This window comes from Nothobranchius furzeri, chromosome 2, assembly GCF_043380555.1.
Source record: "Nothobranchius furzeri strain GRZ-AD chromosome 2, NfurGRZ-RIMD1, whole genome shotgun sequence".
Lineage (NCBI taxonomy): Eukaryota > Metazoa > Chordata > Actinopteri > Cyprinodontiformes > Nothobranchiidae > Nothobranchius > Nothobranchius furzeri.
Window position 1 is genome coordinate 70,479,147 of NC_091742.1, and position 25,186 is coordinate 70,504,332.

General features: G+C 41.4%; 1 protein-coding gene across 2 annotated transcripts in view; it reads right to left on the reverse strand.

The window, feature by feature from the left end:
• Positions 1–8,022: 8,022 nt before the first annotated feature.
• The window catches only part of LOC107377449 (synaptopodin-2), a 30,851-nt gene continuing 13,687 nt past the window's right edge, over positions 8,023–25,186 (reverse strand). The window contains exons 2-5 of one of the 2 annotated variants that reach the window (XM_015947024.3): positions 24,079–24,230; positions 23,094–23,827; positions 15,231–18,181; positions 8,023–8,805 (exon numbers count right to left, since the gene is read on the reverse strand). In XM_015947024.3, the coding sequence (XP_015802510.3) occupies positions 8,206–8,805; positions 15,231–18,181; positions 23,094–23,827; positions 24,079–24,230 (4,437 nt within the window). In that variant the 3' untranslated portion in view covers positions 8,023–8,205. Of the gene's footprint in view, positions 8,806–14,414; positions 18,182–23,093; positions 23,828–24,078; positions 24,231–25,186 lie in introns of those variants that run through there. The other variant, XM_015947023.3, reaches the window with a different exon arrangement.

Here is a 25,186-nt window from a genome sequence, read left to right on the forward strand (position 1 = left end):
GTGACTGACTGACTGAGTGAGTGGGTGTGAGTTTGTATGTTGTCATCGGTATTTGGCTTACAAGCAAAGAGGATACTAAATTTAGAGCACTACCACTACTGCTCATTCTGCCCTCTACTGCAGCCAGCAGCTCAGGATTGATTTCTGAACAGGACTTGCTGCTTAGGTCTGAATTGTGCAGAGTTTTTACCTGATTCCCTCATTCTGACAATCTATAGGATGCCCCCAATTACCATGATGGCTCTATATATAATCTTACCAGATAATCCTACAGTGTGTGGTGCGTTAGTGCTCTGGTCAGCCCTGAAGGACACTGGGACCTTTCTGATCATTTTTCAGGAATATTCAACACGTTTGATCATCAAACATATTTGTAAATCAGTCGATTTCACAGATGTGGAAAGAAAAGTAGGTGTGGACGTAGCTGAGCCAATCCCACCACATACTGTGAGTACTACAGTATTTGCCCAAAGCTTTGACACTAAATTTGGTAGTGAACCTTGTCTACATTTTTTTATACTATGTTGTTTTATTGCATATGTTAACAAAGTATCACATGAAACATTAGTTGGATTTTAATTAAACTCAGGGAAAATAACCAGTGACTGCACATCTACAACTGCTTAACTTTTGGAGCTGCTACAGTTAAAGATGCGGTAGGTAGGAATGAAGTAAAAATGACATCCTGTTGTCAAACTTGGTTACTGCAGCCTCTTTTCAAAACACACTGGTCATTTTCTCACTGCTGTTCTGTAAGTTTCATGTTGCCGGTTACAGATCAGCACCAGAAGATTTTAGATGATGAGCGACACAGAAAGTCGATGAGTAGATTATTACACTTCACTCTAATATCGAGTTGTTAATAACTGGGAAAGTAGCTTGAGACATTTTTAGAGCTGACTATTTGCTTCTAATTCTCTGTTAGCTCTGTTAGCTCAATGTTAGCCTCTAGCCTTCTTTACCCAATATTAGAGTAAAAACAAAAAGATGCCGTGACGTCTTATGGGTACAACAAACCACTTCTGGGTCGCTCCTGTTACTGGCTTTGATTCTTCACTGAACACTTGCATTTGCCTGCCAGTGTATTCTTTTTGGTCTTCCTTTCTGTAAACCAAAATGAATAAATCTACATTTTTTAGCAAATGATAGGCTTGGAATAGATCCGCTGCTCCTCCACATCGAGAGGAGCCAGTTGAGGTAGCTCAGGCATCTGATTAAGATGCCTCCTGGACGCCTGCCTGGTGAGGTTTTCCGAGCACGTCCAACCAGGAGGAGGCCTAAAGGGCGACCCAGGACACGTTGAAGGGACTATGACTCCCACCTGGCCACGGAACGACTTGGGATTCCCCTGGAATAGCTTGCCCAAGTGACTGAGGAGAGGGAAGTCTGGACCTCTCAACTCAAGCCGGGCGTACACTGTGCGACTTTTTCACTCGTAGCACTCAGTTTCAGCTCAAACTGTACGACTTCCTCGCAGGGCAGATCTCACGAGTCATGTGCTCACACTGCACGACCCAGTTCTCGGATGCGATCTGACTGCTCACACTGCACGTCTGGTAGCAACACGTCGGACCTAAAAATATGCTAAAAGTAGCAGTTTTTACTCAACACGTCAGACTGTTTTGTCTTGCCTGTTGTCCTTTGGGAGTGCTGCAGGAGGACACACAGGGATTTATGGGGGTTGGATGAGGAAAACGAAATAAAGAAAGTAAATCCGTGTTTTGTGATCAGTTTAATTTGACATGAACACCACAAGCACGCTTTCTTGAAAATCTTTGTGAGTAAAAAAACGTGTAGAAACAAAAACGAACAACGTGTGTTATTAGGGAAATAGCGGGCGAGCGGTGTTGATGCAGGATTGCGCATGCGCCGTGAGCGGTTCTGATACATTTTGGGTCGCAGCTGCTCGCAGCGCCGCTTCAACAGTGCGATACCCTCATGAGGGACGAGCAAAATATTAAACACGCCAGAAGTCCGTGTGAGCTCACAATTGCTGATCAGCAGCTGGTCACGTGGTGTTAATCGCCTCTCGTAACCCCCTGTACACTACACGACCGCTCGGCGCAAAACTCACCCCGATCTTGTGGATTCTCGCACGAGTGGAAAATCGGCTCAACAAGTGAAAAAGTCACACAGTGTACGCCCGGCTGCTGCCTCCGTGACCCGACTCCGGATAAACAAAGAGGATGGATGGATAATAAACTATGGATCTGTTTCAAAAGTCATGGTTTTTGTTATGTATTCCTTTAAATAAATGTTATATCTTTAATCTAATGGGATTAACAACAGCTTATTTCTAGGTTACATATTAGATCTGGTTGACTGAACTAAATGTATTTGTTTGAATTATATACTTTATTTGTTGTTTTCAAGATTTAACCATTGTCTTCACGTTTACACGTATTCCACAAGTCTGACAAGACAACGTGCTTGTTTAGACATTATGAAAGGGATTTAGGATACTTTGTTTGACCCAGCAAACTACTAAATACTTTAACTCACTCTAAAATATAATGAAGTGTATATAATTTTGAAATCTCTATTTAACAAGTAACTTTTTTCTGTTAGGTTTACTTAAAACTAGCAAAAATTAATAGTTAAATCCAATGCTGGTCTAGTTAAGTGAACCAACACATCCCATGGGTGTTTTTTTTAGTGTAACATACTGTAGATACACTGAAAAACAGAATTTTGGCAAATGGCAAAACTTTGTCAAAAAGTATAAAGACTTACCCGGTTTTACCCTCATGAGCACATACAAACCAGAGAGCCAGAGATAAATAAATTAACTGGACATATGGATTCCTTAAGGCCCACACACCAGTCAGATACTATTAGTTTTAAATGCCATCATGTGGCTTTATTCTAACAAGGTTAACTCACCTTAAATCACAGTCTGCCATAATTAACTTTACTAAATTTTATTTACCCATACAGTATGTTTAACCTAGAAAACAAACAGAGGAGTGTTTGCTTTGCAAGTAAGACAGAAAGTTTTTAAATCATTTGTGCTGCCCAGCGCTTAATTTATTTTTGCACAGAATCCACTTGAAAATTGCTTTCTAAATTTAAAACTATTAGGAAAACATTTTCTGTTGATAGTCTCCCCTCCTGTTTTCTTATCTGTCATCCTCTAATGATGCAGCCACAGTTGGTAGCCAATGTTGTTGCAACCGCTGGTCACCATGGCAGCGCGTTCCCCCTTCCAACTCCCTGTGCTTAACATGAACTTCACATGGCATTAAGACAAACTTCATAGGATAGTAGCACATAAAAAAGGCCCTAAGCAGAGTTTCCCTCAAAGCTTGAAGAAGAAAAAAAGACTATTCAGTTTCAGAAATGGTGCAAAAATGTTTGTTTATTTAAAAATGGAAGGAACAGAAACTGGTGGTATTGGATTATGGTCATAATACTTAATGTTTCACAGGAAACTATGGAGTGAAATCATTGCGGATAGGCTATAGGACATCAGGTGACACACATACCGTAAGTGCTTTAAAGGCCAACTTTACTCATATCGTTGCATTCGCAGTGGTCTCTAGCAGAGATAAATGCCTTGTAAGTTGTACTGTGGGGGGAAAAAGCTCAGATGTGCCTGTTCTAGGATGTATACGTCAGCTGGAGGAGAAATTAGCGAGGTGTGTGCATTTCATTAATAATAATAAGCAATCTTGCTGTTTTCAGCCCACTTCTGCCTCAGCAAATGTCTGCATCTCAGAACAGGAGCATCAGAGCTTTTTGTAATGACTCATAAGGCATTAATTTACACTAGAGAACACTGCAAATGTATTGCATAAATAGGTAAACCACACCTTTAAGATAATCTAGGAAACACAAACACCAAAATTAGATTTTTTTAAACCACAGTAAAGTTTTTATACTCCACAAACAAATATTTTAATACATTGTGATTATGTTTGAGACATAATGTGAAATATTCTCCCTTGCCTGGCTTTGATAAAACATTATAACCCCAATGAGTGGCTACACCAATTAAAATGCTTCTGGTAAATAAGCAAATTCAATCTGACTTATTACAGCTTATGTAACATGTTCGCCTGCAACATGCTGAGTTGTAGCTCTAACCTTTTCCCAAGTTTTAAGCCTGGTTTCCAAAGAGGCACCACTAATTACATTCTGACAATCTGATATCCTGTGGTGAAAGCATCAGCCTAATCCTGTCCTTGAGCTCTGTGGATTGAACACAAAACAAGTAAAACAATCACTGTAAACATGCAAAATGTAGAAAACACACAGCAAAAACTACACATAAACAGGGCGAACTGCAAAAACAGAAGCTTACAAAAATCACAATTTAAAATATAAGGATTGTGTTAATGTTTCTTGTCCCAATCTTAGCATCATTATATCTTTCATGACACAAACCAGGGTAGTTCCTAAAAGATATGTGAGAAAAACCCTTAAATCTGCTATGCTTAGTCTGTCATTGACAAAGTGGTAAACTTTATGATTTTCTGATGAATCAGTATCACAAGTTTCACGCCTCATGCTTATATTTGTTAAATTTTCAATCTCAGCACTCATTTGGGTTTGAATCAAGAGCCATGTTTCCATTATTAGATTTCGGGGAGGGGGAAGAGTGACCAGGGGATATGATGGATCGGTCCTCTTAGCCATTGGGTCTGCATCTAAAAGTGTTTAAATAAAGGCAACTAGACTTTTTTGGTTTCTTGAAGACGTTTCGTTTTGTCAGTTCTGACTGGAATATGGAAGGGTCACACCCTTCTGCATGTAATCAACACAATGACTCACCGGGGGTAGGGGTATTCATATGTAGTTTCAGCTCTTTAACCAACAACAGACAGCTATAGTTTATATACTGGATCCTCCCATATTCCAGTCAGAACTGACAAAGCTCCTCATAGGTGAAGCGAAACATCTTCAAGAAACCAAAGAATTCCAGTTGCTTTCATTGGAACCCTTTTGGATTACCATGACCTGGATGACTGAGAACCTTCACCAGCATTGTGCCTCCATACAAAATCATCCCTTTCAGGACTTTGCTGACAGGTTAGCATACAGCAACTGCTTTGGCAGTGAGTGATATCTCTGATCAGCGCCAGGTCTCCATGGAAAATAATAACATTAAAGTCCCAAATTCATCATCACACACTGGTGAAATTAATCTCTGCATGTGACCCATCCCCATGGAGGGGAGCGATGAGCTGCAGCGACGGCTGTGCTCGGGATCTATTTGGTGGTTTAACCCCCAAATCCAACCCCTTAAAGCTGAGTGTTAAGCAGGGAGTCATTGGGTCCCATCTTTAACCCTCCCACTGTCCTAGTGGGTGTGACCCCGTGAGGAAAGTTGACCATTGAGCAGGGTTGATTGTTTATCCCTTGGGTCCATGTGGCAGGGGTGAGGAGTGAGCACCACCTCACCCCTGCCACGTGGACCTCAAGGGATAAACCATCAATCCTGCTCAATGGTCAACTTTCCTTGCGGGGTCACCCATAAAGACAGTGGGAGGGTTAAATTCTTTGTATGACCCAGCCGGGAAATCGAACCCCGATCTTCCAGTCCCAGGGGGGACACTCTACCACTGAGCTAGTATTAAATGTTTTATTCTATCACAGCACACTGTGATTTAATCCATTCGGATAAGCAGAAGAGCGGCTGTGTGATGTAAAAAGCAGCGTTCAATAACCGGAAGAAACAGTTTTTCACAGCATTCAGTGAAACCACAAAGCAACATGCATTACGGTGTTGTGGAGGGATTTCCAGTATTTTTCAGTGTAGGGAGCTGAGAAAGGGTGATTTTAAAGCAGCCTGAACAGTGCTTATTTTCTTTTCCTTCTAATCTGCTTCACCAGCAACTCTTCCAATTTTACAAATGCTGGTTATTTGGCAACATCTGCTGATGTTCTTTCCAACTGAGTAAGAGCCAATCAACATGAGCTAGCTACAACTCTCCCTCAGCGACTCTACTGGGTCTTTCCAAGTACAGGTACTTCGTTGGTTCCTGAAATTGCCCACTAAATGGTTCTTTCGGGCCGACCCGGTGAAATGGAGACACTTGCATGCCGGGAAGGTCAGCTAAAATCCCCTGGAGGTTCCGATGGTTGAAACACGCCTATGACCCCAGAAAGTCATTTTAAAGCATTAACATTCAAAGGAATGGTGCCAACTTTATAAATTATATGGGCAACATATAAGGATGAGTAATAATCATTGAACTAATATCGCAATGAAGATTTAATGTATCAAGCTGGATTGTGAAACACAATGTATATATCACTATACGTTGTGTATCTCTGACAAGTGAAAATTCCCAATTTTACTCATTTTTTATTTCTAATTGCGCAAAATGTGGATAACAATGTTTTCCTTTAAGTGTGTTTGTCTTTTTGTTAGTAAAAATATCTCATGAATTTGAGCAGAAGATGGCTGTCACAGCTAATCTATCATAGCAAACAGAAAATGGCTTCCACCCTGTCAGGTTTACAGACTGGTAACAGCTAAGTGATATTCAAGACACATACTTCAGCGTTGTTCAAGATGAGCTTCATTTAACACTTTGGCATGAAATGTTCATTTGTCTGTTAGTCCAGTTTTCTGAGTCCAGGTCATGGGGTGGCAGTCCCAGAAGAGAGGCCACAACTGCCCTCTCCCCAGCAACCTCTGCTTACTCTACTTTTTTTTGTATGACCTTCTTCACCACTCTCTCTTTATTCTGCTCTCCCCACCTATTCCACCTTCCTCAGGATCCACTGATTTCCCTCTTTCCTATTCACTCTCTCTCTTTCTTAACATTTTTTTCTTTTAAATCGCAATTGCTTATTTTTGCTCATTATAAATATATTTTAAAACATTTTCTAAATGCTTTTTTATATTTTTACATTTTTTAAATTTTTTGTTTTTGTGAGGCGCCTCATGATTTTTATCTTGAGAGGCGCTATAGAAATGATATTTTCTTCTTCTTCTTCTTCTGGTGGGACTCCAAGGCTTTCCTTAGCCAGCCTGGCAATATAATGCATCCAATGTGTCCCGGGTCAACCTACCAACAGGACATGCCCAAACATCCTCCTAGGAGGTGTCCAGGAGGCATTCTGACCAAATGCCCAGACCACTTTAGCTAGCACTTCTTGGCTTGGAAGAGCAGTGGCTCTACTCGAGTCTCTGCTGGACTTTTGAGCTCCTCAAATGATTGTTAAGCCTTAGACCAGCCACCCTACAGAGGAAATGCATTTCATCTGCTTGTTTGTGATCCTGTTTGATCACTTCCAAATCACATTACCATAGAAGATTAGAATTAAGATTGACCAGTGTGTGTAATGTGGCCTTCAATTTCTTTGTCTTCTATCAGCCTAAACCTGATCATTTTACTGTATCAAAGTCAAAGCCTTAATTTAAGAATGAATAGTTCACATTTACAATTGTAAAAGGTTCCTAACAAAATATTGAGTAGATTTGGTAAATCTTAGGTACAGCAATAACGTGGTAAAACTTGTGCTACTTGGGTCACAGTGTTGACCCTATAACCATTCCGTATGTGTTGTATTGAAGAAAGTGCACCCAATACATGGAAAAGTGCATTTTTTTATCCATGAGAAACAACGTTAATGTGTTTTTCTTGGTGAATAAACCCATAGAGACAACCACGGTGGCCAGAAAAGATTACAATCTTTGTAAGTAAATGGCAGAATTCCAAGAAGCAAAGTTTCAAAATAAACTTTCAAGCATATTTTTCTTACACAACAGCCCTATATCACCTCTGTTCTGTGAAAGCTTCAGTTATCCCTGGAGATACTGATGATGCATGATCATTCACATCGTTTCCCACTTTTTATCCATCCCTACAAATTTCCAATGATGTGATGGATGGCCATTTATACTCCATTTTTACATACAAAAAAGCGGTACAGGATGACTTCTATGTATTTCATGTAAACAATCCACACAGAAAACCTTTTGTAAGCCGACATTAAATAATCCACCTGATCTTCTCTTTCCTCATGTAACTGTTACAACCATCATCTAAAACCACACAGGCTAACGATATGAAAGCAAAACTAAAAAACGGTGTTTGATAAATGGTGTAAAACAGCAGAATTTGATGCAAACTTCCCAACAGTTCAAATGTATACTGACTTTTCTGTCTGATTTGATCCTTTACTGCCACTAAAATAAGATAACACAAAGAGCTCTATTAGGAGCTTGGTGTGTAAAGACCAATGTCTATCCTACCGCCTCCAACTCCACGTATTGCTGGTGTATACAGACTTGTAAGAGTGCGTTTCCGGTGGTCTTTTACCTCCAGAAAAACATATTGAAGGCTTTTGGTTTACTTCGGCCACGTACTTTTGAGACTGCCACTGTCTGGGCAGAGACCTGTAACCAATGTGGCTTACTGGAGTGGAGACAGGGCTTCTTGTTGGGGACACAAATGAAGGAATTGGAGCTCGACTCTGACCGTGGCTTTGGCTTTGGCTCCAAGTCTGGCTGCTTGCTTTCTGCGGGGCTGGGTAAGTAACCCTGGCCTTCCAATCTGCTGGCGGCTCAGGCAGCATTTTACGCTGGGCTGCCAGGCGGACATTTGAAGCAATAGACTGTTGGAGGTTCTGGACAGCAAAGGCTTCGTCTACAAGGCCCAAGGGGTGGCGGGAGGCAGCCTCCCAGGGGGTTAGGGGTTTGAAGCCTTTTTCCAGCCAGGAAGTCTGTCTTGCTGGGGGAGTTGTGGAAGATCGGCTTTGAGGCTTGGGAGAGGAGGAAGCAGAAGCTGATTTCTGGCCCGTAAATGGCACCCTGACTGGTGGAGAAAGGGAATAGCTTCTGCCAATTGCCTGTAGAGAAAGATCCAGACATGCTTATTTTAGTAAGTGCTCATTATTGTCTGGCTTATGTGCAAATCAGCTTAGAAAGCATTAGAAACTGATGACTATAGCTCTTTTTAAGAGATTTTTTTAGTTGTTAGTTAAGTTTAAATGTATATCTTTACTAGGATGTAAAATAGCTATAAAATCCTAACATCTTCACAAGGCATTACCCCTGGTTATTGCAAGATTTATTGTAGACTTTAGATTTAATTGTATTTCTTCCAGCCTTGATTGCCCTGTTTCTCAAAACAGCTGGGTCATAGAGGTGAAGGGACAAAGCCTCAGCTTGTTTTGCAGTAGTCAGCTTTCATAGACAGCTAATTAGCAGAACATGCTAAATGTTTCATTCTTGTGTCTGCTCTTTGGTACCCAGACAGTTAAGGGCTATGTGAGGTAAAAGGATGCCATGCATGATTTCTTATGTCACCACTAATTCTGGTGACTGCTGCAAGAGAACCCTTAGAAAGGTGCTGCCACCTTCTGGCTGCAGGTGTGCACTAGCAGTAATCTTGAAAAATGACAGAACAGAAAGGAAAAAGTTCATTTGTGAAGGGAAATAATAGAATTAAATGAACTCATGCATTGTCCAAAACAGTGAGTTAGCACAGAAAACACTCAGAATTTTAGAAGATATCTGATCATATTTTAGCTCTAATTTTAGAAGATATCTGATCATATTTTAGCTCTAATTTTAGAAGATATCTGATCATATTTTAGCTCTAATTTTAGAAGATATCTGATCATATTTTAGCTCTAAAAAAAGCCAAAAATTATAATTATGTCAATATGCCTGACTTAGTGTATTTGCCATATATTTTAGAAAAGGGGCAGATTATATTTAAAGAGTTGATGTCTAATATAGTGCAAAAGGCCATCTTTGTTTTAAATGATGCGTAAAATATCAAAATAGTCTTTCTGAAGTTCTGTCAAATTTTCTTTGGGGATTTTGGCTGCTTTTTCTCTCATTTTCCATTGATTCTTCAAATTGATGTTGTTTGTGCCATGTAACTCTGAGCTATGAAACATTCAGGTATGAAAAGCTCACAAACTGGTGGTAGTCAGATGGACCAGTGGCACCAGTGTTTGTCAGTTTCGCTTCAGTCAGTGTGCTCCAGGGCAGCTGTGGCTACATCGTAGCTAATCATCAACAGCATGTGAATGTGTGTGTGAATGGGTGGATGACTAATTGTTTTGTGAAGCACCTTGGGGGGTTGTAGAACCCTTAGAACTAAATAGAGGCCATTTAACATTTACTAACTCAAGCAATAAGTTGGCCCATACAACAGACACACACATAACCTAACTACACCTCCAAAACCTGAACTTAAACTATAAAGATGTGATTTTCTCTCTTTTCAATTTAACATACATGTCCTTCTCAAAAATTTAGCATATTGTGATAAGGTCCCTTATTTTCTGTAAAGTACTGATAAACATTAGACTTTCATATATATTAGATTCATTACACACAACTGAAGTAGTTCAAGCCTTTTATTTTTTCTAATATTGATGATTTTGGCATACAGCTCATGAAAACCCAAAATTCCTATCTGAAAAAATTAGCATATCATGAAAAGGTTCTCTAAACGAGCTATTAACCTAATCATCTGAATCAACTAATTAACTCTAAACACCTGCAAAAGATTCCTGAGGCTTTTAAAAACTCCCAGCCTGGTTCATTACTCAATACCGCAATCATGGGTAAGACTGCCGACCTGACTGCTGTCCAGAAGGCCATCATTGACACTCTCAAGCAAGAGTGTAAGACACAGAAAGAAATTTCTGAACGAATAGGCTGTTCCCAGAGTGCTGTATCAAGGTACCTCAGTGGGAAGTCTGTGGGAAGGAAAAAGTGTGGCAGAAAACGCTGACCGAACCCTGAGGAAGATTGTGGAGAAGGACCGATTCCAGACCTTGAGGGACCTGCGGAAGCAGTGGACTGAATCTGGAGTAGAAACATCCAGAGCCACCGTGTACAGGCGTGTGCAGGAAATGGGCTACAGGTGCCGCATTCCCCAGGTCAAGCCACTTTTGAACCAGAAACAGTGGCAGTAGCGCCTGACCTGGGCTACAGAGAAGCAGCACTGGACTGTTTGTTGCTCAGTGGTCCAAAGTACTTTTTTCGGATGAAAGCAAATTTTGCGTGTCATTCGGAAATCAAGGTGCCAGAGTCTGGAGGAAGACTGGGCAGAGGGAAATGCCAAAATGCCTGAAGTCCAGTGTCAAGTACCCACAGTCAGTGATGGTCTGGGGTGCCATGTCAGCTGCTGGTGTTGGTCCACTGTGTTTTATCAAGGGCAGGGTCAATGCAGCTAGCTGTCAGGAGATTTTGGAGCACTTCATGCTTCCATCTGCTGAAAAGCTTTATGGAGATGAAGATTTCATTTTTCAGCATGACCTGGCACCTGCTCAGTGCCAAAACCACTGGTAAATGGTTTACTGACCATGGTATTACTGTGCTCAGTTGGCCTGCCAACTCTCCTGACCTGAACCCCATAGAGAATCTGTGGGATATTGTGAAGAGAAAGTTGAGAGATGCAAGACCCAACACTCTGGATGAGCTTAAGGCCGCTATCGAAGCATCCTGGACCTCCATAACACCTCAGCAGTGCCACAGGCTGATTGCCTCCATGCCACGCCGCATTGAAGCAGTCATTTCTGCAGAAGGATTCCCGACCAAGTATTGAGTGCATAACTGAACATAATTATTTGAAGGTTGACTTTTTTTGTATTAAAAACACTTTTCTTTTATTGGTCGGATGAAATATGCTAATTTTTTTAGATAGGAATTGAGGGTTTTCATGAGCTGTATGCCACAATCATCAATATTAGAAACAATAAAAGGCTTGAACTACTTCAGTTGTGTGTTATGAATCTAATATTTATGAAAATCTAATGTTTATCAGTACTTTACAGAAAATAATGAACTTTATCACAATATGCTATTTTTTTTAGAAGGACCTGTATATAAATACCAAAATATCAGTTTGACAGACTGAAAAAAATATTTAGCTTGATTCCCAAATGAGCCATTAGCTAAAGCCATTATAGGCAGTGACTCCTCTGATTTAGAATTAGAGTTCAATTTTTGGACATACTTGAAGACACTGTCAGTTTTCCTCTGCTTGCCTGCTTTTCTAACTTTTACACGCAAACAATATTCTGTCATAGTCATGTGCAAAAAACCTGGCAGAAAATGAGTGAAAAAGAAACTAAAAGTCAGACTCCTTGGAATTTATGCATTTATGCATGTCTAAAGGTGTGGAACACTGAAAACCCCTTTTTTAATTATTATTTTTGATTATCAGTTACTCAGAGTTTTTCATGCAGGCTGAACATGAAAATAGTCTCTTAAACCTATCTCCTGAATTAGCTTCTGATAGAAAATAGACGGTGAAACTCTAGGATTAGAAAATCCTGACAGGTCTACGTCACACTGTCACTTAACTTTCATGAATTCATCCATCTTGACTCACGATGGGGAAGGCTGTTATTGCTCTAGCATCCAGGAAACAGCAGAGAATGTCTTGTCTAGTAGAAGCTAAACATTAGCATTAGTAACTCCACCACACAGCAGAACTCCTCAAGGCTTGTGTTATTTGTGGACATAAAGCATCATAGTTAGAGAGAAAACCGAGTCAGTTGTAGAGTCGCATTGCTGTCAACCAATCACAGGTGAGATGTGGTATTCTGCTAGTTCCTGAAATAGACGCATGTGAGCTTTTTTCTGCCTCGAGTATGACTTACAGGGCATTCATTCCTCTTACATACCACTGGAAATGAATTAATTAAACAAGTGTTCCACACCTTTTAAGTGTTTGTACACAATGTTCTTAAAAATAAAAATCATAAAACTGATGTTGAAACAAGTCGGGGCTCCTTCTTGTAAAAAGCATATGAATATGCATGAGTAAAGAGCCAATGAGGAAGTGGGTGAGTAACATTCTAACAGAGTTACTGAAACTAATGGTGTCATTTGATACAAAAACTCGTGGATGACACAACATCTATATATATTATCAGAAAGCCATGCATTGTATCACCAGGATCCACTAAATCACGCTGAGCCACCCAACTCCTTTAAAAAAGTTGATTAAAACTGATTTTTTTGGTTTGTTTGTGTCATATAGGTCAGTGCTTGATAGCAGTGGGAAATGTGAAAAAGTGATGAAACTGAACAGAAATCAGAGGAAAGCAGAATAACATTAAAGAATGCTCAAAGGAGAAAAGCAAAGAAAGCAAACAGGATGAAAGACAGTTTAATGGCACTGCGGTGAATCATACATAAAGTGCACAATGAAGAGAAACACAAAAAAGGAAAAAGAAAATACAACAAAAATATGTTTTTGAAGATACAAATACTATGTCAATAAATCTTTGTGCATCAATCATGGATCTCTATCTGACAATACTTACATGAAGACACGAGGACAGGAAACTGCTACTGAAGGAAAAACTAGGGTCTGCTAGATAGTAGCTTTTGATAGCTTAAGTAGAAATTTGAACCTTCTATGTGCACCGCAGGACTGGACTTGACACAAGGAAGGTTAAAAATAGAGTCTAACATGATGCAACAGCTGGTTAACTGCTTTAAATAAAGTTAACCCACTCAAGGAGGTGCTAAGGTAAAGACAGAAGAAAATATACAAACAAAAAAGCAAATCAAAATGTCAAAGCAACCAAATTTATCATTTCAAATCACAGTTCATTTTTCTAAAAATGGCCGAAAGTCCAAAGATGTTCCATGTCTGTATCGACATCCCTACCGTAGCAAATGTACTCGTATCATTACAGCCCACACCCTTCTCCTGCACCTCTTTACATGTTGCACATAGACTTTTTACAGCCAGTTTGTTTCTTATCGTTATTTATGTAATGTCTCTCCCTTCTGTTGAAATACTTGGATCAGTTCATCACATAAAGTTCTCTTGCTTTCAAGAATAAACTTCTTTCTTCCAAATTCTTACATATTCCACATCTGAGCGTTTTGCTCCCCTACATTCTTACACAGTTATTTGACTCACTTAACCATCTCTTTTTAAAACTGCTCATTTTTGTTTTGAGTTTAAATTTTATGTGAAAGTAGAGCATGACTTAATCTTTTTATTGTAATAATGGCTTCCAAATGAACTCTGAAAACTTGTAAACCAGGAGCGCATATACACCTTTCAAGGCTAGGGCCAATTTCGTCAAGCAAAATGTCCCCATAGGCCACAAAAATGGTGATTAAAAAAAAAAAAAGAATTCTCATTATATAGTGATTTTAAAAAAATGCTCAAAATAGGCCTCATGTTAGTACGGATCTGATAATAAAAATGTAAAAAGCTTTCAATCTACATCAACAGCCTGCTGGAGAGAAAATCTGAGAAAATTCTAAAAATACAATTGGGGACTGCACAAAGCAGTCTGAGGGTCGCAAATAGACCCTAGGTTAGACCTACCTGTCGTAAACTACAATGCTTTGTTCTACCAAAATAAGGTAGGTTAAATAGTAATTGCAAAAGGACGTTTACAGTTTGTGCTCAAAATCTTCCTCTTGTCAGTGTACTAAGAGCACAACCCCCCCCCCCCCCCCCCCCCCCCCCCGATACAACTACAAGCCCACCATAAGTCTAGAATAATCACTCTTTTTCAGCTGCTGTGGGTTTCCAGACCTGAGCTGAGCTCTTGTTAGCTGTAAACTTTGGTTTGGGTGCAGCTGCGGTGCTACCACCTGAAGCAGATTCAGGTCTAGTGGCGACAGGGAAGTTAGGAGCGATGTAGCTACTGGTAGACTGTGGTTTATATGGTACAGAAGGAGTTGCCAGATAGGGAGGGCTACTGGCAGGCTGGTAAGCAGCCTGAATAGCTTGTTGGTAGGGGAGGTTTAAAGGCTGTGCCATTTGAAGATGATATGGTGGTTGAACAGATTGTTGGTACTGTTGGTTATAATCTTGCTGGTATGGACCACTTGGAGGCTGCTGATAGGGATACACATGAGATTGGGTCTGCTGATACTGACCATCATGCATTAGAGGCTGCATGGGTATCCCATAGGCCTGCTGAGGATATGGGACGCCAAATGATCCAGCTTGCTGGACCGGGATCATTTGCTCATACCTAATTTGTTGGCTGTCGGGGGGTGGATTAGAAGGTGAACAGCTAGGCTTTGGTGTAGGGGGCTTGGCAGCCTCTGCTGCTGGCCCAAAGATAAAGAGTGACGAATCTAATTTATAGGGTTGATGCTTCATGACATCTATTACATTAAGAGGTTTAGGGGCAGGTGCTGACTTCTCCTGATCTTTTTTCTTTGGTTTGATTGCTGGACTATTTGCAGGGGGCTGCTTTGTTGCTGCTGGGGGATAAAAAGGTGACTGAATTGGATTATACGCCCGAGGAGGTGGAGCACGTACATTGGGGGTGTATCTCCATTCGTTTGGCAAGGAAGCAGCTGGTGATGTTGACCGGCTTGCTTTGTTTGCCTCCACGGTCTCAGAGTCCACGACAAACTTCTCCATACGGGATTGCCTCTTCGCAAACATATCAGCTCCTTTCCCTTTGACAACTGGCATCTCATAGGCTGAACCAAGGGATGGTTTAGGATTCAAGACGGTAGCCATTGGGTTGACAGGTGACGAAGATTTTTGAACAACAGTAAAGGAGTGCATTCTCTGGGGTGGAGGTGGAGGCATCTGGTTTTGTGGTGTAGATTGCAGTGGATGCCAGGGTTTAGGGGAAGGGTGGATGTTCACTGTAGATGCGGGAGCATTTAAAGGTGCCTGCTGTGACTGTGGTCTCCAGTCATTAGCAGGTACTTGAGGCTGCACCTGGCCTGAGGACCACATATTCATTTGCATTTGTTGTGGAGTGTTTGGAGCAGGCTGCTGCCAGTTTGGCTGTTGTACAGGCTGGGATGGAACTGGTTGAATCCAAGGTGGCTGATGCTGGGCTTGATTTTGTTCCGGAGCCCAAGCATTCATGTGTTGCTGACCACCATGCTCTGAAGGTTGCGGATTCCAAGAAGCTTCGGACTGAGGTTGGGCAGGAACTGGTGCCCATGGATTTAGATTAATTGGATTAACTGGAGCCTGAGCTTGAGGTTGTACATTGATCCAGGGTGTTTGAGATTGTCCTTGAGGTGGTGATGGGGCCCATGTATTAAAAGATGGCTGCTGTTGAGGCTGAGCTGAGACCCATGGTGGTTGAGGTTGACCTGGCGCTTGAGCCTTTGACCACGATTGTGGCAAATCTGGATGTTGTTGTTGCTGAACCCAAGGTGATTGTGGCTGTGTTTCTGGCTGAGCTTGTTGAACCCAGGGAGGTTGAGATTGGATTTTGGACTGAGGTTGATGCACCCATGGTGGCTGCTGTTGAGACTCCATTTGTGCTGGCGGTGTCCAAGGGTTCTGAGGGGGTGGCTGTGGTTCTTGGGCCTGACCCCAAGTTTGTGGCATTTGCTGCAATTGAGGCTTCTCCTTAATGTGTGACCAAGGTGGCTGAATCTGTGGCTGAGGCTGTGGTTGTTCTTGAGGTTGAGCCCAAGGTGGCTGAGCATTTGGACGGTCTTGTGCTTGTTCTTCAGGCTGAGCCCATGATTGCGGACTTTGAGGGGGCCAAGTGTTTGTTGGATGCTGAATAGGTGCTTGATTCTGAGTAGGCTGATGGGTTACCCAAGGTAGCTGTGATGGGGACTGGGTTGGAGGTGGGTTCTGGGGCTGCATTTGTCCTGATTGCCAAGAACAGGAAGTAGACTGTTGCTGTGTTTGTACTGCTCCCCATGTGGCCATTTGTGATGTTTCAGACTGCAGAGCAGAATTCACCAGACTATTAGCCTCCTGAACCATTACTTGTGGAGACTGTTGTTGAGACTCTGGTTCTGGGAGAGACCATGCATGCTGGTCTGCAGTGGTGTTGTTTGCAGGAGTGTCTTGTGGGGAAGGAAGGATGGAAGACTCTGGGGCAGGTGCAGGGTTTGGCTCTGGTTCTAGAGCAGGGGCGGCCTCTTTGGTGGGGGCTGCAGCAGGTGAGGATAGACTATTTTCAGCACACTGAGGCATGTCCTGGTTGGCTGCTTCTATTTGAAGGGACCAAGGAGGAGAATTGGGCTTGATCGCGGGCTTCGGGGCAACTGGTGGTGGAATCTTGTGTTTAACTCTTTGAGACTGGAGGAAATTGCAAGCTTCAGCCCCAAGGCTAAGGTAGTCTTCCTCAGGTCCAGACTCAAACCCTTTCCTATCACCCCTGTTGAGGAGACTCAATAATGCTGGGTTAGGTGATACTTTTGGTGCTTCTTTAAAGGTGAACATTGGCTTGCTAGTGCTTTTTCTCTTTGTGTCTGACAAAAGCCCAGTTCTTATTGCAGGAGTAGAAATCCGCTCATCACGAGATGCTATCTGCTCTCCTTGACCCACAGAATCTTGGTTAGTCCCACTTGCCACTTGAGAATAAGGGGTTGCTACCATATTATCTGCTGTAAAAGGCTTTGCTGTGCGATTACTGAAAGAACTCTGAATTTCATTGGTTTGATGTTGAACCATGCCATTGATGTTTGCAGAATAGTGCTGAATTTGCTGTTGCTCTTGATAACTTTGCTGTTGCTGATATATTTGCTGCTGCTGTTGTTGTTGTTGTTCATATTGCTGTTGTTGTATCTGCTGCTGCTGGTATTGTTGATATTGTTGATGCTGCTGCTGTTGGTAGCTCTGCTGCTGCTCATAGTACTGTTGCTCTTGGTATTGCTGGTAATGCTGCTGGCTTTGTTGGTGCATATTTACATCCATGTAAGCATGGCCATCTGTTGTGGACTGCATATAAGAGTACTCATCTGCTTTCTTCTCAGCCTCCTGAACTCCTTCCACAGGTATCCCTTGGCGTCTGAGTTCCTCATGTTCTGCAGTGATCTCATCCATTCTTTGACGCCGCTGAACAAACATTAAAGCGCCTTTACCTTTGGTTTCAGGCAAACATTCCATCTTTGTTTTGCTGTTCAAGTCCGTTTTGACTCCAAAAAGACTCTGGTCCAAATCTAAAATTAGAACACTTTTGCCACTTGGGATATTAGCAAGAAAATGCTTGTCTGACTTAGAATCAACAGAAGCTTCAAATTTGTAATTTCCAGCAGCAGGTTCCAGCCTCTCCTCTTCAGAATCCTCTTGCTCTTCGTCACTAAACTCTGGTTCGTCGTCTCCTGTACCGTAGCTCACAAGAGTAAACTTTTTGGCCCTCTGGCGATGTCTCTTGAACATCAACACCCCCTTGTTGTTAGGGTTTGGTGGTGCCGCCGAAAGGAGAAGAGCAATACGTTTACATTTGGATTTGGCCTCCTTCACCTGTTTCTCAGACAGACTCTCGTTGCGCCTTAGCCCTAATTAGAGAAGAATGGGGGGAAAAAAAGAGAATGGTTTTAAAAACAGCACAACATAAAAAAAGTGAATTTAATAGTGCTTCACTCTGATGATTTCACATCAAATGAAAGTTTTACTTTAGTATACTCTACCAAATCATTTATAAAGCACAGTTTAAAAATATAATGTCAGTTAACTAAAGTGCTGTACATAAAACCCCAAAGGCTCAAACACAACAACAGACAAAAAAGTAAAATCACTATGGAAGGCAAGTGAAAAATTGAATGAAACCCGCTAAAAACAGCATAAAAAAACCAAAAAAACTAAAAAATATCCCAAGGTGTACCTAAAAGAGTTAATGAATCATAGTTAAATTAAACTAGAAAAGTAAAACAGCCCTAAGAGGTGCAGTGAGGCAAGGCACGGTCTACTAGAGTCGTGCAGTTTTTAGTGAGGTAGATTATGTAAGCTAGACAATGCTAAAAAAAAATTTGTCTTAAGCGCAGACTTGAACTTGTTGAGGGACGGAGCCAAACGTACTTGGATGGGAAAAGAGTTCCAGAGTTTGGGGGCAGCGTGAGAAAAAGCACGCTCACCACGTGATGTATAGCGGACCTTCCGAACAACCAGTAGCTGGTGATCGGTCGATCAAAGGGAACGTGTGGGTGTATATGGAGTCAGCAGCTCAGTCAGATAAGCTGTTGACGTACTATTCAAAGCCTTGTAAACAAAAAGCAACACTTTGGAATGAATCCTAAATTTTACCTGGAGTCAATGTAAATTAGCAAGAATGGTTGTGATGTGCATGCATCTGTTGGACTTGGTTAAGAACCTAGCTGCAGCATTTTTAACTTTCTGTAGACTGTTTAAGGTGGGTGCATTAATCCAAATCAGCACAGAGTTGGCATAATCCAGACAGGAGGTAATGAATATGTGAATGACAGATTCAAGATGCGGGTGTTTGAGGATGGATCTAAGCCAAGTGATGCGGCAAAGTTGAAAAAAGCGAAACATGACAGCGGCATTGACTTGTGGAGTCATTGAGTCGAGTTTCACACCCAGGCTGGTGACACATGATTTAGGACTGAGTGAGGGAAGAGCGGGAACATTTGTAGCACCATTTGTGTTAATGGGGTTAAAAAGAGTGGCTTCTGTCTTGCCATCATTTAACTTTAGGCAGTTAGAGGACAGCCAGGTTTTGACCTCAGAGAGGCATTCTGCCAAAACTGTAGATTAGTGCTGCTGACTGAGTTTCAGGTAAATTGGGCAACTGTCTGCGTAGAAATGGTAGTTGACTCCGTGATTGGATAAAATCTTTCCAAGAGGGAGGAAAAAAGCAAAAAAGGAGCGGACCCAGGATCAAACCCTGAGGCACTCCCCATGAAAGTGGGACATTGGGAGAGGAGCAATCCTCAATATGGACATCAAAACATCAACCACTGAGGTATGATTTGAACCAGGAAAGAGCAGTACCTGTGACACCCACTCAAGCCTATGAAGGATGGTGTGGTCTAACAGTCTCAAATGCCACGGTCAGGTTGAGTAACAGTAAACATAGGAGCCAGAGTCTGTTGAAATCAGGTTACATTGAGAACCCAAATGTGGGCTGATTCGGTGCTGTAATTTGGTCTTAAACCTGACTGAAATGGGTCAAGAAGCCCATGTTCAAATGAGAAGTAAGCTGGGTAAGAACCAGTTTCTCGGTGGCTTTAGAGATGAATGTAAGCCTAGAAATCAGGCAATAATAGGCACAGATGGACTGGTCCAGGTCAGGTTTCTTTAACAGCAGCTGAACAACTGCATTTTTAAATGTTACGGGAAACACACCAGAGGAGAAGCTGGAATTTACAATGTCTAAAATGGCAAGGGCCACCGGTGGAAGGACCTCATGCAGTATTTTAGGTGGAAGGTAGTCCTCCGGAGGGCTTTTGGTTTGGTTCTTTCGTTTGTGTTGGTGAAACAAACAAAATAAATCTGCACAAAAGAATTGGTAAAGGTGGGTTTTCTGTATTATGAATCTATTTGATCACCAATTTAAAGGAACATTCCAGATCTTCTGAGATTAGCTCTGGCTGGATAGCTACAAGTTAGTCTGGGTAGAGAGGATTAGAAGATATTTCATTTCTAAACTCAAAAGACTTACAGCCGTTCATGAATCATACTTTGAATTTTAAAAAATGGGTTACGAAAATGGTTATGGAAAATTTCACTCCGTTTTATCCTGCTGGAATATGCTAATCACTCTGCTAAAATAACCACTGAATGACATTAATGACAATGTGAAGGTTATAAAAATCGATTTGCATGAACTGTTATGACATTTTTGAGAGTGAAATTGCTTTAATATTTTGTCTGATGTACATTTTTAATTTCACCTAAATTAGATTATTGGGATCTCTTAAATATAAAAAAATATTTAAACAGTTAATAGTTTGAAAATTTTGAATAGGTCATTTTAAAATGATTAAATGATTAAAAATGAAATTTCAAAGCCATATATTAACTACAATACGGCTATAAGGACACTCGATTTGTCCCGTTGGTTCCACTGGGACGATCTCTGTTAAAGTGAACTAAATAGTTTTTAACTAACTTACGAGTGTTAATCTTAGTGTTTGTTGGTTAGAAACATGACCAGTTTCATATTTGACATCACTCTGAAGCCCTCTACTGGCCAGATACTACAATTCACAGTTTTGTGGACAGGGTAGGTGTTACATAGGGGACGCTCTTTACCTGCTGTAGGGCTGTTGGCTGTTATGCTAGCAGTAAGCTTTTTTTGCCATTTGGCGATGATCAATAAAAAGCATAAGAAAAAGAAGAAGAAGAAGTTTGCTTTTCCTGTTGGTATATTGGTGGGGCCTGGAAGTAAAAATAAGAGAGTAATGTCTTTGAAGGTGAAGCAAAGAGTTAAAACCAGAGAGAACATCGGTGTGGCCTACACTAGCTTGAAGGAGCTAAAGGAGACTGCAAAATCACGGACTGATGGTGAGCTGGCTTTGTTGCTACTGGACTTGTACGTAATAATATTTTTGTCCAACCATGTGGATCTTTTGTGGTTTATTTTAGTGTTAGTTGGCTCATGTTAGCTCGTTGTTAGCACTAACTACAGCAGGCTACAGCAGAGTTGTTTACCACAGTTGTAATTCCACTTTTAGCCAGTAGAACGGAGCAGCAGGAAACTGCTCTGTGTTACTTTAACTCATATTTTCTTCAAACTGAGGTTGTTTAACGATTTTCAAACATGCAAGATTTTTACTGATCCTGATATTTCCATGGAACCCTGCTTCAAAATGAGCAAAATATTGTTTAAAGTTGTAAAGAAGCAATTTTTGTCTAGCCTGACCTGCCAGACTCATCATCTGCCTAATCTACACTGAGGACACGTCTGGACACTAAGAGGCAGAGAGCACCATGAAGGGCGGGACTAGCCAGCTCAAAAATAACCATTCAGAAAAATGGCGGAAATGACGAATGTATGGCGTGGCGCTGTAGTTTTTTTTTTTTGCTATAGTCAAAGATGGCGTCTAGCGACGTTGCAAACATCTTTCTTTAGAGGAAAGGCTTTTAGCGGTTGTGGGTTTAAAGACATGTTCAAGTCATTTAGAACAGAGGAAAGAGCCGCAGCGAACTCCGCTTCTGATACCGTCTTCGTTGTTTATGAGAAACTGAGTGTTGCGGTGTGTGACGTATGCTACTCTGCGCTGATTAGCTAATTCTCAGGGGGTGGGGTTATTTAAATGGGAGCGTTACCAAGCCCTTTGCTTCCTATAAGGAAGCATGGGCATGGCTGGCCAGGCTACTGTTTGTTAGAAGTTCACCCACAATTCAAGCAATTTACTTTTTGTGAAAAGACTTGAACAAGGTAAAACATATGACCTATAAAACTGCAACAAGGGCATGGGACAACATGAGAAGCTAATTCCAGTTTATAACACTGATAATAATATAAAGAATAAAAAATACAGCCGATAAACCAAAATGACCACATGCTCTCGGGTTAAATCAACCCAAACAATAAATCTTCATCCTCATGTACTTATTCGGCTGCACATAAAATATTCATCTATAGAGAAGCAATAAAATTCACTGACCCAAATATTATTCACATTTGTTCATCAAGAAGTCTCAACCGTAATCCAGCTATTCAATCCAGTAAACAAGCTCGAAATACGAACTGAACAAAAAAGCCTGATGCAATACATTTCTAAGTCTCAGACAGTCATAATTTATACTTCTTCCCAAATTACAGTTAGTCTAAATACACAAAAATACCAAACTTGACAAATCCACTCAGACAATTTTGTGCAATCGTTCAAATCAATCAAACAGGCTTACTTTGTCACATTTCTGCTGGACTAACCTGAAGGTGCAGGAGACAACGGGAGTGAGCAACACGCTCCCTTTTTCAGCTCAGTTAAAGCACCCAGTTAGAAAGGATCAGGTAACAGACTAGAGGAGCACATGCTGGTGTCTGTCAAAGAGCTACTTCTGCGGGCATCATCAGCACGCCGGTGTTATTTTTGTGTCTTCTACACAACTCAAAGGAGAACATCCGTATCCACATTTGTCATCAAGATGGCTTCAGATAGATACTTGATGTTTAAGAGGTATCTGGGATTAATTTAGCCTTTTTTATTTATCAATAAGTTTGATTGATTTATTTAAAGTTTTGTATGGTACTTCCTCTACAGTTTGATCCACTCATGCGGTAATTCCAGTTCCGCTAGGCTGTATCTGCTTTCGTTCAAAGGAATGGACTCCCTCCTCCAACTGCAGTAAAAAAACACATCCTATTTTAAGGCTTACACACACACACACACACACACACACACACACACACACACACCCTGGAATGCACATATGTTAACAAATGCAGTTCAATGGTGCAAGACTCATTGGGACCAACAGAAATTCTCCAATTGTACTCACTAGCGTGCTTCGCCCGATGCTTGCTGGGTTTTTCCTGACCCCCGTCAGAATCTGAGTTCTGATTGTCCGCCTCCTCTGATGGAATCTCATACGAGATGGTAAAAGACTCGGGAACTCCCTCGAACTGCCTTCCTTCGCTTTGGGATTCAACACTTTCACTGACCCTAGGGCCTCCCACGCTCAGGACGCCCCTCCCTGCTGCTGATGCTTCTGTCTGCTGCAGAACGACCTCCACCTTGCGCCGCATCGAGGGGGAGCCAACCACCACCCCATGCTGCCTTAGTGACTCTTTGGTAGAGCCTGTGGGAGTATGTATTGGTTCGCCATCCTCCTTGTTCAAAAACTCTCCCTGAATCCCACGAGCACTCCCTAGAGAAGTGCAGCCCTTGTCCTCCAAGGTTTGCTCAGACAGGGCCACCTGAAGCTCCACCAAATCACCAGGAGAAAAGCACCGCCGTACTTCCTCATCTTCTTTCTTAAAAACCAACTTGTGTCTTTCCAAATCATCAGACGAATGTTGCTTTGTTCTCCAGGGAGCCTCTCTGTTGATGTCCAAGTCTTCATAGAGGGTCTCACCTTGGGACTCAGAGGTGTAAAGCTCTTTGGGGACACTGGACCTGTATTTTGATGAGATGATGTGGAGGGTGGTACTTTCTAAAGCCTTGCCTGAAGAGGTCCTCTCACTACAGATTGTCCCATCTGTTTCACCATCTTCAGATGAGATGTAGATGTGTCTTTAAGAGGAAAAAGAGGAGAAAAGCACTAAGCCAAGGATGGAATTTCAATTAATGCAATCAAGAAATTGTTTAAAAAAAGACTTCCTGTTACATTGACTCCTTAGGGTTAGGAAACACATTTTCCTTTAAGATCATCTCTTTGTCAATGAGTAGATTCAGATCATAACGTTTGGCAGACTATTGGCTAAAACAAAAAGCAATCTGCTGCTCAGATTTCATGTAAATAAAGCACAGCATATCACAGTTACCTTTTTAGCAGTAACTGCAGACTGTCGGTCGATGTGTCGATGAGAGCGAACGCTCGTAAGAGAGTGAGATCAGCACAGGGCTCGCCGTTGATGGACACCAACTCATCACTCTCCTGGATTCCAACCAAGGAGGCACGACCCCCCTCTTCCACCTGGGTGAGATGAAATGACAACGTCAGATCACATGAGAAATGGGCAGCTCAACACACTGATCCCCGAAAAGAGACAACAGGTGGAGGAGAGGGCACTAAAAAGCATCCAACATGGAACACCGGGACCCCTGTTCACCACACACTGGACAGACAGTGGAGTGGCTTCTCTAACTTTAATTTCAGAATTCTTACTTTTTTCCTCATAATTCTCAAAATTCTGGCACTCTACACTGCAAAAACGGATTTCTGAAAAACTTAAAACGTCTCATTTTATCTTATTTTTAGTCTAAAAATAAAATAAATACTTCTCTAGAAAAAATGGTTTATTTAAAATAGGGTGAATATTTTACAAACAATATTTGAGCAAAAAAATCTGCCAATTTACTTTACAGCTTCACATGTTGAAGACATTGTGTCTGGCGTAAATGTAATTGTGTGTAAACAACTAAGATGAACTGTGCAATGCCACTGCCCAATAAATACCCAACTCTCTCAGAGCACAACTCACCTCAGCTCGAGACATCATAACAATAACTTTAAAGCAGCAATCCTGTCCCCCTTTCAGAAATTATGTATGATTTTTTTAGAGATCTATAAAAGTGGTCTTCTTACCCTGTACTGTGATACAATGTAGGCAATCCATTTTTTTGCACTAAATTCACAAATAATTTAATTTACAGTATAAATTCAGGCTGATGAAAATTCATATTTCAGATAAATGGCATCTCAATAGCGCCAACAGATTTTATCATAAATTGTGCCTGCCTTTGCTCTCGAAGGTTTAAACTAGCATGGTGCGGCTCCTTTAATCTCAGCTGTGTTGTCTATAGGCCAGCATGGAGCAGATGCATTTAAAGAGGGACTTATTAAAACCAGTGACCGATGTATTCATTTCCTTTTAATTGGTTCTTGCAGCCTAACGGCTCATTAATATGAGAACTCATAAATAAGCATAA